General features: G+C 44.7%; 1 protein-coding gene across 6 annotated transcripts in view; it reads left to right on the top strand.

The window, feature by feature from the left end:
• ppp2r3b (protein phosphatase 2, regulatory subunit B'', beta) overlaps positions 1–14,234 on the top strand; it is a 134,550-nt gene that overhangs the window by 61,999 nt on the left and 58,317 nt on the right. For all 6 annotated transcript variants that reach the window (XM_078222470.1, XM_078222471.1, XM_078222472.1 and 3 more), the window contains one exon: positions 5,125–5,310. In XM_078222470.1, the coding sequence (XP_078078596.1) occupies positions 5,125–5,310 (186 nt within the window). The remainder of the gene's footprint in view (positions 1–5,124; positions 5,311–14,234) is intronic.

The raw sequence follows: 14,234 nt of genomic DNA, 5'->3' as shown, positions 1-14,234 counted from the left end.
CCATTGTCAATTGCTGGAAAAACCCATCTGTTTCATTAATATTCGTTAGGGAAGGAAATCTGCCGTCCTTATCTGGTCTGGCCTACACGTGACTCCAGAGCCACAGCAATGTGGTTGACTCTTAACTGCCCCCCAAGTGCAACTAGGGATAGGTAATAAATGCTGGTCCAGCCAGCGACACCCATGCACCACAAACGAATAAAAAAAAATCCCTAAAACTTTTCCACTGTCTTCTTTTGAGTTTCCTGCTGCAGCAACATTTCAAGAGTAGTTGCTTTAAGAGTCTGGTGTCAGCCACATGACACGTCCTGCCCAGCAGAGTTGGCTTTAAGTGATGGCTGCTGTTGTTGGACGGCATTTCTTGTCACTGGATTTGGAGATTCTTCTCATGGCACCTCTGGTGGTACACCTGCAGTGTTTTGAGGTGCCACCCATAAGTCATCCAAGTCTCCGAGCCATATCGGAGCACAGGGATCACTGCTGTCAGGTAAACCATGACTTTATTGTCTGGTCCTCAGATTCTCTTTCCTCAGTCAGCCAGAGGCTGAGCTGGTACATTGAGACGATGGTGAATTTCATTGTCTATGTCTGCCTTCGTCAAGAGAAGGTTCCCAAGATCTGGAAAATGGTCCGCGTTTTTCAGGATCTGGTCAGTGATCTAAATCGATTGGGAGGTGGAGGGGTGAGATCTTTTGCTGGTTGGAAGAGGATTTTTTTGTTTTCAGTTGTTTAGTGAAAGGTCCAGTTTTTCACTTCCTTTGGAGAAAGAGTCAACACGGGCCTGGAGCTCAGTTTCTGAATAAACGCACACAAGTGTTATCCGCATACTGAATCTGTATGATTGAGCTTGGAGTGGTTTTGGTTTCAGATTAAAGGTGGTGTAGCTTGAACAGTTTCCCACCTGTTTTGTAGATCAACAGCATATCTGTGGGTAATTTACTGATGTTGAGTGTTGCAGTGACGAAAATGGAGAAGAGGAGAAGAGAATTGGGGCAATAACACAGCCTTGTTTGACCCCAATTTTCATTGAGATAGGGGTAGTGCTTGCTGGATGATAAGGATCATGGTATACATGTCATCGATGGAGATAAATTTGAGGGCAGCCAAATTTGAGAAGGATATTCCATTGAGCTTTGTGGTTGACAGAATCAGATGATTTTGTGAGGTCGGGTAAGGTAATGTTCAGTGCTTGGTGTTGTTTCTTGTGAGATGAGTAACAAGTTGATCTGCTTTTGATACTTTGAGCGAGGAATGTTGGCCAGAAGGGAAACTTGCTGCTTCTCTTCCAAGTTATATGGGAAAAATATTTTTTTGTGAACAGTATTTAAATTTCTTGGGAAATAATCCCACTAAGTATTTTATCTGGCTTTTCAATGGAGAAAGAACACTTGTGCACAGTGTAAATAGAAAACTGCATGCTTGCCATTTCAGACAGTTGTCTGTTAAACCTGATACAGATTGGATTGGATTGCAGAATGCATCCTTTTGGGGTTTTCTGTAGCAGCTGAAGAGCTTTCAGGAAGTTTACAGTGTGTGATGCTCATTCTTTGGACATGCAAGAATTTTGTTTTGTGTACTGGCTGTCTGAAACTGAAAATGTTTGTTCTCCCACTCACTGCCTTGTAAAATATCTTTTTCTGTACATCAACATTCATAATCTTTCCCTCTTTGACACCAGTTTATCTGTGTGTCTGTGAAGCATAAGATTTCTGTAACCTTTTTCTACACTAATGTCAACAATGTAATGTAAATCCTAATTTGACTTCCACTATTAGCTTTATCTGGCAGTTCAAAAATAGTTTGGCTTGACTGTGCTCTTTGCTAGCCTTCGTATCTGCCTCCAGTTTTCAGTACATGTAATTTGTATTTGAAGCAGAAAAGGGAAAAATGCATATCATTACTGGAAATAAGTTAAACCTGTGTAGAAAGCATGGTCTTCCTCTTTATTTGAATATATCCAGCTTCCCACAAGATTCTTACAACCTTTTCCTTAACATTTTTATCCAACCCAGTGTTAAGGAGGTACATTTAAACTATTTTGTTTGTTTACGTTTTCTATTTTTTAACATTGGTTCAGTGCTGTAGATGTGTTGTAACTCCAAGCATGGTATACAGTAGAGTTGAGAAATAACCGACAGCAGCACAAATTTACTCAATTTCTCCCTTTTTCACACAAGTTTTTACATATTCTGCTATGCACATACGCTTCATGGCATATTGTCGTATAGGATGGATGTAGGCTTGTAAAACATGTTTTAGAATCATACAACGCAGCAGAGGCCTTCCGGCCCATCGAGTCCACACCGACAAATTAGAAACACCTGAACTCCCACTTGATTCCATCTGCCAACATTTGGCCCATAGCCCTGGATGTTATGAGGTGCCAAGTGCTCATCCAGAATGTTTTAAAAGATGTGAGGCAACCCGCCTCTACCACCCTCCCAGGCAGCGCAGTCCAGACCATCACCACCCTCTGGATAAAATAATTTTTCCTGACATCCTCTAAACCTCCCGCCCCTCACTTTTAACTTGTGTCCCCTCGTGACTGATCCTTCAACTAAGGGGAACAGTGCTCCTTATCCACTCCGTCTATTTCCCTCATAATCTGTACACCTCGATCAGGTCACCCCTCAGTCTTCTCTCTTCATAACTTTAATGTTCCATTCCAGGCAGCATCCTGGTGAATTTCCTCTGCACCCCCTCCACTGCAATCACATCCTTCCTATTATGTGGCGACCAGAACTACACACTTTACTCTAGCTGTGGCCTCACCAAAGTTCAATACAATTCCAACATGACTTCTCTGCCTTTGTAAACTATGGCTCGATTGATAAAGGCAAGTGTCCCATGTGCCTTTCTCAAACCCCTACATACATGCCCTTCTGCTTTCAGAGATCTGTGGAGAAACATACCACGGTCCTTTTGTTCCACAGAACTTCCCAGTGTCCTACCACTTATTGAGTGCTTCCTTGTCAAATTACTCCTTCCGAAGTGTATCACCTCTCACTTTTCAGGGTTAAATTCCATCTCTCACTTATCTGCCCAAAGTGTACTCGGTGCAGAATATATTCCCATTTGTATAACTGCTGAGCTGCAGAAATATTACCATAGAATCCCTACGCAAGTGCACAAGTGGCCATTTGGCCCATCGAGTCTGCATCGACTTGCTGATGGAGCATCTTACTCGGGGCCCATCCTCTGCCCTACCCCCGTAACCCCATACATATGCCCCTCCCTAACCTACACATTCTGGGACACTAAGGGGCAATTTAGGATGGCCAATCCACCTAACCTGCACATCTTTAGACTGTGCGAAGAAACCCATGCAGACACGGGGAGAACGTGCAAACTCCACACAGTCACTCATCTGGAATCAAATCCGGGTTCCTGGAGTTGTGAGGCAGTAGTACTAACCACTGTGCCACTGTGCCTAAGTTTTGTAAATCTTAGTCCTTTTGGTCTTCGCATGTTGCATTGCCATTTTTTGAAGTATAAGAGAAGAGTTGATCACAGGCCCACATTTTTGTTCCTGAGGCAAGTGTGCAGAGTCAGGAAATTTTACAATTTCACTGAACCGGCCTCAGGCTCAATGTTTGCAGGCAACCACAGGCTGCTGAATGCCAAGACAGGCTTGGTCAAAGGACAGCCTTGGTGCCCTAGAACCTTGTCCCGATTGTGATGAAAGTAGTTAGCCACTTATATCTTCTCACCCATCACCCACCCACCATGACCCCTCTATTCCATTTTATGTCCCATCCACCACTTCAAGACCCTTCGTACCCTCTATACCAACTTATACCCCTTTACCCTTGATCCCTTATAGCCCCTGTGCCAATTTTGTACCAACTCTGACCAACCCCTAATCCCACACCAACTAACCTTTGTCTTTAAACCTTCCATGCCAATTCACCCAGGATCCACCATGGATCCAAAAAGCCATGTAAGAACGTAATCCTTATAAAAGCAAGCATTTGTATTCAAAACTCCATATCAAGGATTGCTGATCCATTAATAATGTCTTGAACCTATCAGTCAAGCTGGGAACTTCCCCACTGTGATAATAGATTGTGGAAGCAGTCAAGCAGCAATAATACTATAATGGTCGCCCTCAGGTTATGTCAACAAACAGCAATTGAAATTGCAAGCAACAATTCTTTTATCAACTCTAAGCAACAACACAAAATTTAAAGAGCAGAGAATTTAAACAACTTAACAGCTTGAATGTTCCATGGACCTTATCCATCATTTTTACACATTAATCTTACACTTTGGGGAACTTGGATCGGGAAAGTGGTGTCTGTTTGAACTTGGCATTGATGGGCAGGTGCTGTCTGTAGATGATAGTGAGCCATTAATAATGGAGATAAGAATGTAGAGCATTGCAAGTCTTTTGCAATTCACTTGGCTGGTCCAGAATTTAGTCTCTCACAATCCAATGTTTCTCTGTCCATTACTCATTTTTTAAACATTTCTGTCACAATTCAAGGGTGGTAGGATAAAACTATCCAAAGCTATCAATAGATAAATGTTCAGTTTTACTTGGCTTAAAAAAAACATTCATTTATCTAGTGCCTATCATGGTCTTTGGATGACCCAAAATCCTTCACAACTAATGAAGACTGTACATTTCTAATATAAAAATGCAACAGTTAATTTGCATGTAACAAGGTCTCACAAATAGCAATGTAATAATGTCCAGAAATTTGTTTGTGATCTTGATTGAGGAATAAATATTGGCCAGAACACCAGGAGGACATGGCTGCTTTTTGAATTGTGCCATGGGATTTTTTTTATATGTCACCCGAGATGCCAGATGGAGACATCTGAAAGACAGCAGATCTGACATCGCAACACTGCTCTGCCGCACTGGCATATGAGATTTTATGCTGCAGTCTTTGGAATGGACTTGAACCCACACATTTCGGACTGAGGAAGAATGTAACTACACTGAACCAATACTTACTGGGGAGTATTTATGCAGAATCATTCCTCCGAAGATTAAATGATAGGATAGAGTCTGTTATACGCTAGATTGTTTATGATCTGTGAAAATAGAAAATTTGATGGCTGATTGCTTTATTGCATGTGTTTTTAAGCTAAATATTTCATGCCTATTTCTTGCAGGTTCAAGCAAAGAAAGAGAATCCCTTGCCTCCACCACCGAGTGAGTGCATTCCAAAGTTTTATTTCCCTCAAGGTTGCCCAAAAAGAACCCTTAATGTCGATGCAGTCATTGCCAGGATAGAAAATGCCTACACACAATTTGAAAATGAAAGAGCGACTCTGGAAGAATTGGGAAAAATTGCAAAAGTAAGTACTTTTTTCGCTCACTTTTGTGTAGTTTGTTAATATTGGTTTGATATGAGGAATATGTAACATTTTTGGGTCGTCTTGATGCAATTTAGTTTTTGGATTGGAGTGGGATTATTCAGTATCCTCTTTCCTCCTATACCCTTCTGTTTTTCTTCTATTTGTTCCCATGCATTATAATCGCTTGTAATCTTTGTTACTGGAAACTCATAGGGGGACCTTTCAGTTGAGACAGAATGTGGGTGGGTGGAGCAATTGCACTGTCCACCCAAAGTCCTTGACAAGTGGCAAGAGATATTTTGAGGGCCAGTCCTAATTAGTTTAATACAAGTGATTTGTGAGAAAACCCCAGTATTCTAAATACAGGAAAATTCGCTTCTCGTGACTTTCAATGGTGCCAACCTCCCCTACTTTGCCATGGTTGTTGTTAGATTTCTCCTCGCTACGAGAGGACACAGGTTTAAGGTGCTGGGGGGTAGGTACAGAGGAGATGTCAGGGGTAAGTTTTTCACTCAGAGGGTGGTGGGTGAGTGGAATCGGCTGACGTCGGTGGTGGTGGAGGCAAACTCGTTGGGGTCTTTTAAGAGACTTCTGGATGAGTACATGGGATTTAATGGGATTGAGGGCTATAGATAGGCCTAGAGGTAGGGATATGATCGGCGCAACTTGTGGGCCGAAGGGCCTGTTTGTGCTGTGGCTTTCTATGTTCTATTCCTTGGAGAATAAAGCAAATCTGCCCATTTCAAGCAGATTAATGAAGAAACTGGTTGCCAATTTAAAGTATGGATTTCTTCCTCCGCTTTCAGATTCAGATTTCTGGTAACATCCGTTGAATGGAGCTGAGTCAACTTATTGGACATTTTCAATATTTTGTACTAGGCTTTCCCAAGAACGGATCTTGACTATTGCTGTAATTTTGCTTGTTTCTGAATGAATTGTATTGCATATCAAAGTGAACATAAGAGAGCTTGGTATTTTCTGTTTCTACCCTCACATAGAATCGTAGAAATTTAGGACACAGAAGTAGACCGCTTGGCCCATTCTGTCTGTGTTGGTCGAAAAAGAACTATCCAGCCTAACCCTGCTCTTGGTCTGTAGCCATTTAGGTTACAGCGCTTAAGTGCATATTCAAGTGCCACTAAATTACAAGGATGGCTTCTTTACCACCCTTTCAGTTGATGAGTTTCATACTCCCATCACTTAAGAACATAAGAACTAGGAACAGGAGTAGACATCTTGCCCTGTGAGCCTGCTCTGCCATTCAGTAAGATCATGGTTGATCTTTTCGTGGACTCAGCTCCACTTACCCGCCCTCTCACCATAACCCTTAATTCCTTTATTGTTCAAACACCTATCTATCTTTGCCTTAAAATCATTCAATGATGTAGCCTCAACTGCTTCACTGGGTGAAGAAGTGAAGAAGTTCCTCCTCAATTCAGTCCTAAATCTGCTCCCCCTTATTTTGAGGCTATGCCCCCTAGTTCCAGTTTCACTCGCCAGTGGAAACAACGTTCCTTCCTTCTATCTTATCTTATTCCCTTCACAAATTTATATGTTTCTATAAGATCCCCCCTCATTCTTCTAAATTCCAATGAATATAGTCCCAGTCTATTCCATCTCTCCTCATAAGCCAACCCTCTCAACTCCGGAATCTCCTCTGCAACCCCTCCAGTGTCAGTACATCCTTTCTCAAGTAAGGAGACCAAAATTGTACACAGTACTCTAGGTGTGGCCTCACAAGCACCTGATACAGCTGCAACATAACCTTCCTGTTTTTAAACTCCATCCCTCTAACAAAGAAGCACAAAATTCCATTTGTCGTCTTAGTTACCTGCTGCACCTCTGGGTGAAAGACTTTCTCCTTAACTCCCGTCTAGTTCTTCTGCAAATTACTTTGAATCTCTGCATCTGTTTGTTGACCTCTCATGAAGGAGAATAGATTCTTCTTATTCTATCCCCCTAAATTTTATTGACCTCAATTAATCTGCTCTTAGCTTCCTCCATTGTCATAGCCAAACTTTACTAGTCCTGGCAACATCCTCTTAAATCCCTTCTGTAGCCTCTCCAGCATGATCACACCCCTCTGTAATAGAGTCATAGAAAGAGGCCCTTCGGCCCATCATGTCTGTGCCACTCATTAAGCACCTATTTATTCTAATCCCATTTTCCAGCACTTGTCCCTTGTATACTACGACATTTCAAGTGCTCCACTAATTACTTTTAAATGTTCTGAGGGTTTCCGCCTCTACCACATTTTCAGGCAGTAAGTGAAAATGTTTTTCCTCACATCTCCTATAAACTGCCTGCCCCTTAACTTAAGTCTTGTTATTAACCCCTCTGCTAAGGGGAAAAGTTCCTTCCTATCCACCCTATCTTTGCCCCTTATAATTTTATACACCTCAATCAGGTCTAACCTCAGCCTTCTCTGCTCCAAAGAAAATAATCCCAGCCTATCCAGTCTCTCGATAGCTAACGCGCTCCAGCCCAGGCAACATCCTGGTGAATCTCCTCTGAACTTTCTCTAATGCAATCACTTCCTTCCTCTTGTATGGCGGCCAGAACTGTACGCAGTACTCCAGCTGTGGCCTGACCAGTATTTTATACAGCTGCATTATAATCTCCCTGCGCTTGTATATAATGCCTCGGTTAATAAAGGCAAATATTCCATTTGCCTTCTTAACCACTTTATCTACCCATCCTGCTCTCACCAGAGATCTATGGGCATGCACACCAAGGTTCCTCTGATTCTCTGTACTTCCTAGGGTCTGACAATTCATTGCATCTTCCCTTGTCTTGTTAGTCCTCCCAAAATGCATTACCTCATACTTTTCACAATGGTAATGTGACCAGAATTGTGGAAACACTGATATACAACAGTTGTAACTTTTGGAAATAATTGGTGACCTAAACCAGTTGTCTGCTCGCATATGGATTTTGTCTGCTGCCCAGATATAAATCCTGCTCTAGTTAAGTTATTAATTTGTTGAATAAATACTGTCTGAAGTCCATAGAAAGCCAGAGGGCTAGGATTAAGGGAGACTTAAGCTTATTATTAAGGGCAATTAAGCCTCTCTGAAATGATAAACACAAAAAATGAATAGAGAGCAACTTTTAAAAATCTACTGTTTAAAGAACAGCAGAAGTCTGACGTTACTGTAAGATTGGACAAATCTGCTTTCAGAAATCTTCTCTGCATTACTTCAATTCCATTCAAGTTCACTTGCAGAGACAAATCTCCAGGTTTGCTCATTGCGGCTGGCGCCATGTTTCCTGTTCTGTGCCTCTCGTCTGGTATTAAACGAGGAAAATAAAACATGTCTGTTCCAAGAAGAAACTTAAGATGGTCTGATTTACATGTTGGATAAGTTTGCATTTATACATGGGTAGTGTTTATGCTTTTTGAGTGTTGAGGTATAGTTGATGTAGGCATTTGCGTATGGGGATGCAATTTTGTGTGGGTGGCATCAGTAAGTCTGCACTGAGATGTTTTGATGTGGAGATGCCGGCGTTGGACTGGGGTAAACACAGTAAGAGTTTTAACAACACCAGATTAAAGTCCAACAGGTTTATTTGGTAGCAACTGCCATTAGCTTTCGGAGCGCTGCTCCTTCATCAGATGGAGTGGATATCTGCTCTCAAACAGGGCATACAGAGACACAAAATCAAGTTACAGAATACTGATTAGAATGCGAATCTCTACAGCCAACCAGGTCTTAAAGATACAGACAATGTGAGCGGAGGGAGCATTAAGCACAGGTTAAAGAGATGTGTATTGTCTCCAGACAGGACAGCCCGTGAGATTCTGCAAGTCCAGGAGGCAAGCTGTGGGGGTTACTGATAGTGTGACATAAATCCAAGATCCCGGTTTAGGCCGTCCTCATGTGTGCGGAACTTGGCTATCAGTTTCTGCTCAGCGACTCTGCACTGTTGTGTGTCGTGAAGGCCGCCTTGGAGAACGCTTACCCGAAGCTCAGAGGCTGAATGCCTGTGACCACTGAAGTGCTCCCCCACAGGAAGAGAACAGTCTTGCCTGGTGATTGCCTGGGATAGATAGAGTGAACGTTCAACGACTATTTCCTCGGGTGGATGGAGCTATTACAAGGGGGCATAACTATAGGGTTCATGGTGGGAGATACAGGAAGGATGTCCGAGGTAGGTTCTTTACTCAGAGAGTGGTTGGGGTGTGGAATGGACTGCCTGCAGTGATAGTGGAGTCAGACACTTTAGGAGCATTTAAGCGGTTATTGGATAGGCACATGGAGCACGCAGGATGATAGGGAGTGGGATAGCTTGATCTTGGCTTTGGATAAAGCTTGGCACAACATCATGGGCCGAAGGGCCTGTTCTGTGCTGTACTGTTCTATGTTCTATTGTCGAGCGGTGTTCATTCATCCGTTGTCGTAGCGTCTGCATGGTTTCCCCAATGTACCATGCCTCGGGACATCCTTTCCTGCAGCGTATCAGGTAGACAACGTTGCCCGAGTTGCAAGAGTAGGTACCATGTACCTGGTAGACGGTGTTCTCACGTGAGATGATGGCATCCGTGTCGATGATCCGGCACGTCTTACAAAGAACAATACAGCACAGGAACAGACCCTTCGGCCCTCCAAGCCCGTGCCACTCCCTGGTCCAAACTAGACCATTCTTTTGTATCCCTCCATTCCCACTCTGTCATTGTGGCTATCTAGATAAGTCTTAAACATTCCTAGTGTGTCCGCCTCCACCACCTTGCCTGGCAGCGCATTCCAGGCCCCCAACACCCTCTGTGTAAAATATGTCCTTCTGATATCTATGTTAAACCTCCCCCCCTTCGCCTTGAACCTATGACCCCTCGTGAACGTCACCACCGACCTGGGGAAAAGCTTCCCACCGTTCACCCTATCTATGCCTTTCATAATTTTATACACCTCTATTAAGTCTCCCCTCATCCTCTGTCTTTCCAGGGAGAACAACCCCAGTTTACCCAATCTCTCCTCATAACTAAGCCCCTCCATACCAGGCAACCTCCTCTGTACTCTCTCCAAAGCCTCCACGTCCTTCTGGTAGTGTGGCGACCAGAACTGGACGCAGTATTCCAAATGCGGCCGAACCAACGTTCTATACATCTGCAACATCAGACCCCAACTTTTATACTCTATGCCCCGTCCTATAAAGGCAAGCATGCCATATGCCTTCTTCACCACCTTCTCCACCTGTGACGTCACCTTCAAGGATCTGTGGACTTGCACACCCAGGTCCCTCTGCGTATCTACACCCTTTATGGTTCTGCCATTTATCGTATAGCTCCTCCCTACATTATTTCTACCAAAATGCATCACTTCGCATTTATCAGGATTGAACTCCATCTGCCATTTCTTTGCCCAAATTTCCAGCCTATCTATATCCTTCTGTAGCCTCGTCCTGCCAATTTTGTGTCGTCCGCAAACTTACTGATCACTCCAGTTACGCCTTCTTCCAGATCGTTTATATAAATCACAAACAGCAGAGGTCCCAATACAGAGCCCTGCGGAACACCCACTAGTCACAGGCCTCCAGCCGGAAAAAGACCCTTCCACCACCACCCTCTGTCTTCTGTGACCAAGCCAGTTCTCCACCCATCTAGCCACCTCCCCCTTTATCCCATGAGATCCAACCTTTTTCACCAGCCTACTATGAGGGACTTTGTCAAACGCTTTACTAAAGTCCATATAGACGACATCCACGGCCCTTCCCTCGTCAACCATTCTAGTCACTTCTTCAAAAAACTCCACCAGGTTAGTGAGGCATGACCTCCCTCTCACAAAACCATGCTGACTATCGTTAATGAGTTTATTCCTTTCTAAATGCGCATACATCCTATCTCTAAGAATCTTCTCCAACAACTTCCCCACCACGGACGTCAAGCTCACCGGCCTATAATTACCCGGGTTATCCTTCCTACCCTTCTTAAATAATGGGACTTCATTAGCTATCCTCCAATCCTCTGGGACCTCAACTGTGTCCAGTGATGAGACAAAGATTTGCGTCAGAGGCCCAGCGATTTCGTCTCTCGTCTCCCTGAGCAGCCTTGGATAGATTCCATCAGGCCCTGGGGATTTGTCAGTCTTTATATTCTCTAACAAACCTAACACTTCCTCCCTTGTAATGGAGATTTTCTCCAACGGTTCAACACTCCCCTCCGACACACTCCCAGTCAACACATCCCTCTCCTTTGTGAATACCGACGCAAAGTATTTATTTAGGATCTCCCCTACTTCTTTGTGCTCCAAGCATAATTCCCCACTTTTGTCCCTGAGAGGTCGGATTTTTTCCCCTGACAACCCTTTTGTTCCTAACGTATGAATAAAATGCCTTGGGATTCTCCTTAATCCTGTCTGCCAAGGACATTTCGTGACCCCTTTTTGCCCTTCTAATTCCCCGTTTGAGTTCTTTCCTACTTTCTTTGTACTCCTCCAGAGCTCCCTCCGTTTTTAGCTGCCTGGACCTAACCTACGCCTCTCTTTTCTTTTTGACCAGTTCCTCAATTTCCCTGGTTATCCACGGTTCTCGAATCCTACCCTTCCTACCCTTTTTTACAGGCACATGCCTGTCCTGTAGTCCTAACAACTGTTCCTTAAAAGACTCCCACATGCCAGATGTGGATTTACCCTCAAACAACCTCTCCCAATCAAGAGCTGCCAATTTCTGCCTAATCCCACTAAAGTTAGCCTTCCCCCAATCCAACACCTTACGCTTAGGACACCACTCACCCTTTTCCATCACTATCCTAAAGCTAACAGAATTGTGGTCACTATTTGCCACATGTTCCCCTACCGAAACTTTGAAGACCTGACCGGGCTCATTCCCCAGTACTAGGTCCAGTATAGCCCCCTCTCTAGTCGGGCTATCTCCATATTGTTCCAAAGAACCCTCCTGTACTCATTTTACAAATTCCTCCCCATTCAGAGTCCCAGCTCTCAGCGATTTCCAGTCTATACCAGGGAAATTGAAGTCTCCCACTACAACAACCCTATTTTTCCTGCACTTATCCAGTATCTCCTGACATATCCGTTCTTCCACTTCCCTTGGGCTGTTGGGGAGCCTGTAGTATACCCCCAACATAGTGACAGCGCCTTTCCTGTTTCTAAGCTCCACCCAGAGTGACTCGTTATACGACCCCTCTGAATTGTCCTCCCTCTGCACCACTGTAATATGCTCTCCAACTAATACTGCTACTCCCCCACCTCTTTTGGCCCCTCCTCTGTCTCGCCTAAAACACTTGTACCCCGGAATATTCAGCTGCCAGTCCTGTCCCTCTTTCAACCAAGTCTCTGTCACCGCAACCACATCCAAATTCCTCGTGAGCATTAAGGCCCTAAGTTCGTCTGTCTTACCTGCTACGCTCCTTGCATTGAAGTATAAGCACTCCAGACCTCCAGGCCCAGTAAGGTCATCTTCCCCCAGAGTGCTCTTCTTTTTTGCCAGCCTTGTCCCAGCCCCAAGCTCGTCCCCAGCCTCTACACTTGTAGACCTAATATTTTGATCCCCACCCCCCTGCCATACTAGTTTAAACCCCCCCGAACTGCACTAGCAAAACTCCCAGCCAGGATATTCGTGCCCTTCCAACTTAGTTGTGACCCGTCCTTCTTGTACAGGTGCCATCCTCTCCTGAAAACTTCCCATTGATCTAGGAAAATGAAGCCCTCCCTCCTGGACCAGTCCTTTAGCCAAGCATTCAATTGTACTAACTCCCTATTCTTAGCCTCACTGGCACGAGGCATTGGGAGCAGCCCAGAGATGGCCACCCTGGAGGCCCTACTTTTTAGTCTATTTCCCAACTCCCTGAATTGCTCTCGTAGGATCCCCCTGCTCTTCCTATCTACGTCATTTGCACCAATGTGTACAATGACATCCGTTTCTTTATCTTCCCCTTTTAAGATGCCTCCTATCCGCTTGGAGACATCCATTACCCCAGCACCAGGTAGGCAGACTACCATCCTGGAGTCCCATTCGCACCCACAGAATCGCCTGTCCATGCCTCTAACCGACGCATCCCCCACCACTATTGCTCTCCTAACCCCTCTCTCTCCTTTCTGGGCCACAGAGCCTGACTCTGTGCCAGTGACCTGGTCACTGTGGCTTACCCCTGGAGAGTCATCCTCCTCCACACTATCCAAAACAATATACTTGTTTTGGGGGGGGACAACCACAGGTGACCCCTTCACTAATTGCTCACTCCTCTCCCCTCTCACACCTGTCGCCGAGCCCTTCCTATTATGAGAGACAGCCACTGGAATACTCTCTGGTACGTTACCCTTCCGACCTTTACTCCTCCTAACTGTGACCCACATGTCTTCCTCCCGATGCCCCGGTGTAACTAGTTCCCTATAACTCATGTCAATTATTCTCTCATTCTCCCTGACTAGACTAAGGTCAGCAATCTGCAGCTCCAGTTCTGTGACGCGGTCCCTCAGGAGCTGCAGTTCCACGCACCTGGCGCAAATGTGAACCTCCGGGAGGCTAGGTGTTTCCAGGAACTCCCACATCCCACACCGGAAGCACCAAACTGGCCTATCATTCATAGTTACCCTTTTCCTATATAGGTTTGGATAAAAATAACTTACCCTGCCTCGCCCTTACCGCCTAAGCCCTGTGAGTCTTGCAGAGGTTGCTGTGGCAGGGTTGTGTGGTGTCGTGGTCACTGTTCTCCTGAAGACTGGGTAGTTTGCTGCGGACAGTGGTCTGTTTGAGGTTGTGCGGTTGTTTGAAGGCAAGAAGTGGGGTTGTGGGGATGGCCTTGGCGAGATGTTCATCTTCATCAATGACATGTTGAAGGCTTCTAATCAGTATTCTGTAACGTGATTTTGTGTCTCTGTATGCCCTGTTTGAGAGCAGATATCCACTCCATCTGACGAAGGAGCAGCGCTCCGAAAGCTAATGGCATTTGCTACCAAATAAACCTGTTG

This window comes from Mustelus asterias, chromosome 10 (assembly GCF_964213995.1).
Source record: "Mustelus asterias chromosome 10, sMusAst1.hap1.1, whole genome shotgun sequence".
NCBI lineage: Eukaryota > Metazoa > Chordata > Chondrichthyes > Carcharhiniformes > Triakidae > Mustelus > Mustelus asterias.
The sequence above is the reverse complement of the archived record's forward strand: the minus strand, read 5'-3'. Positions and strand labels throughout refer to the sequence as shown.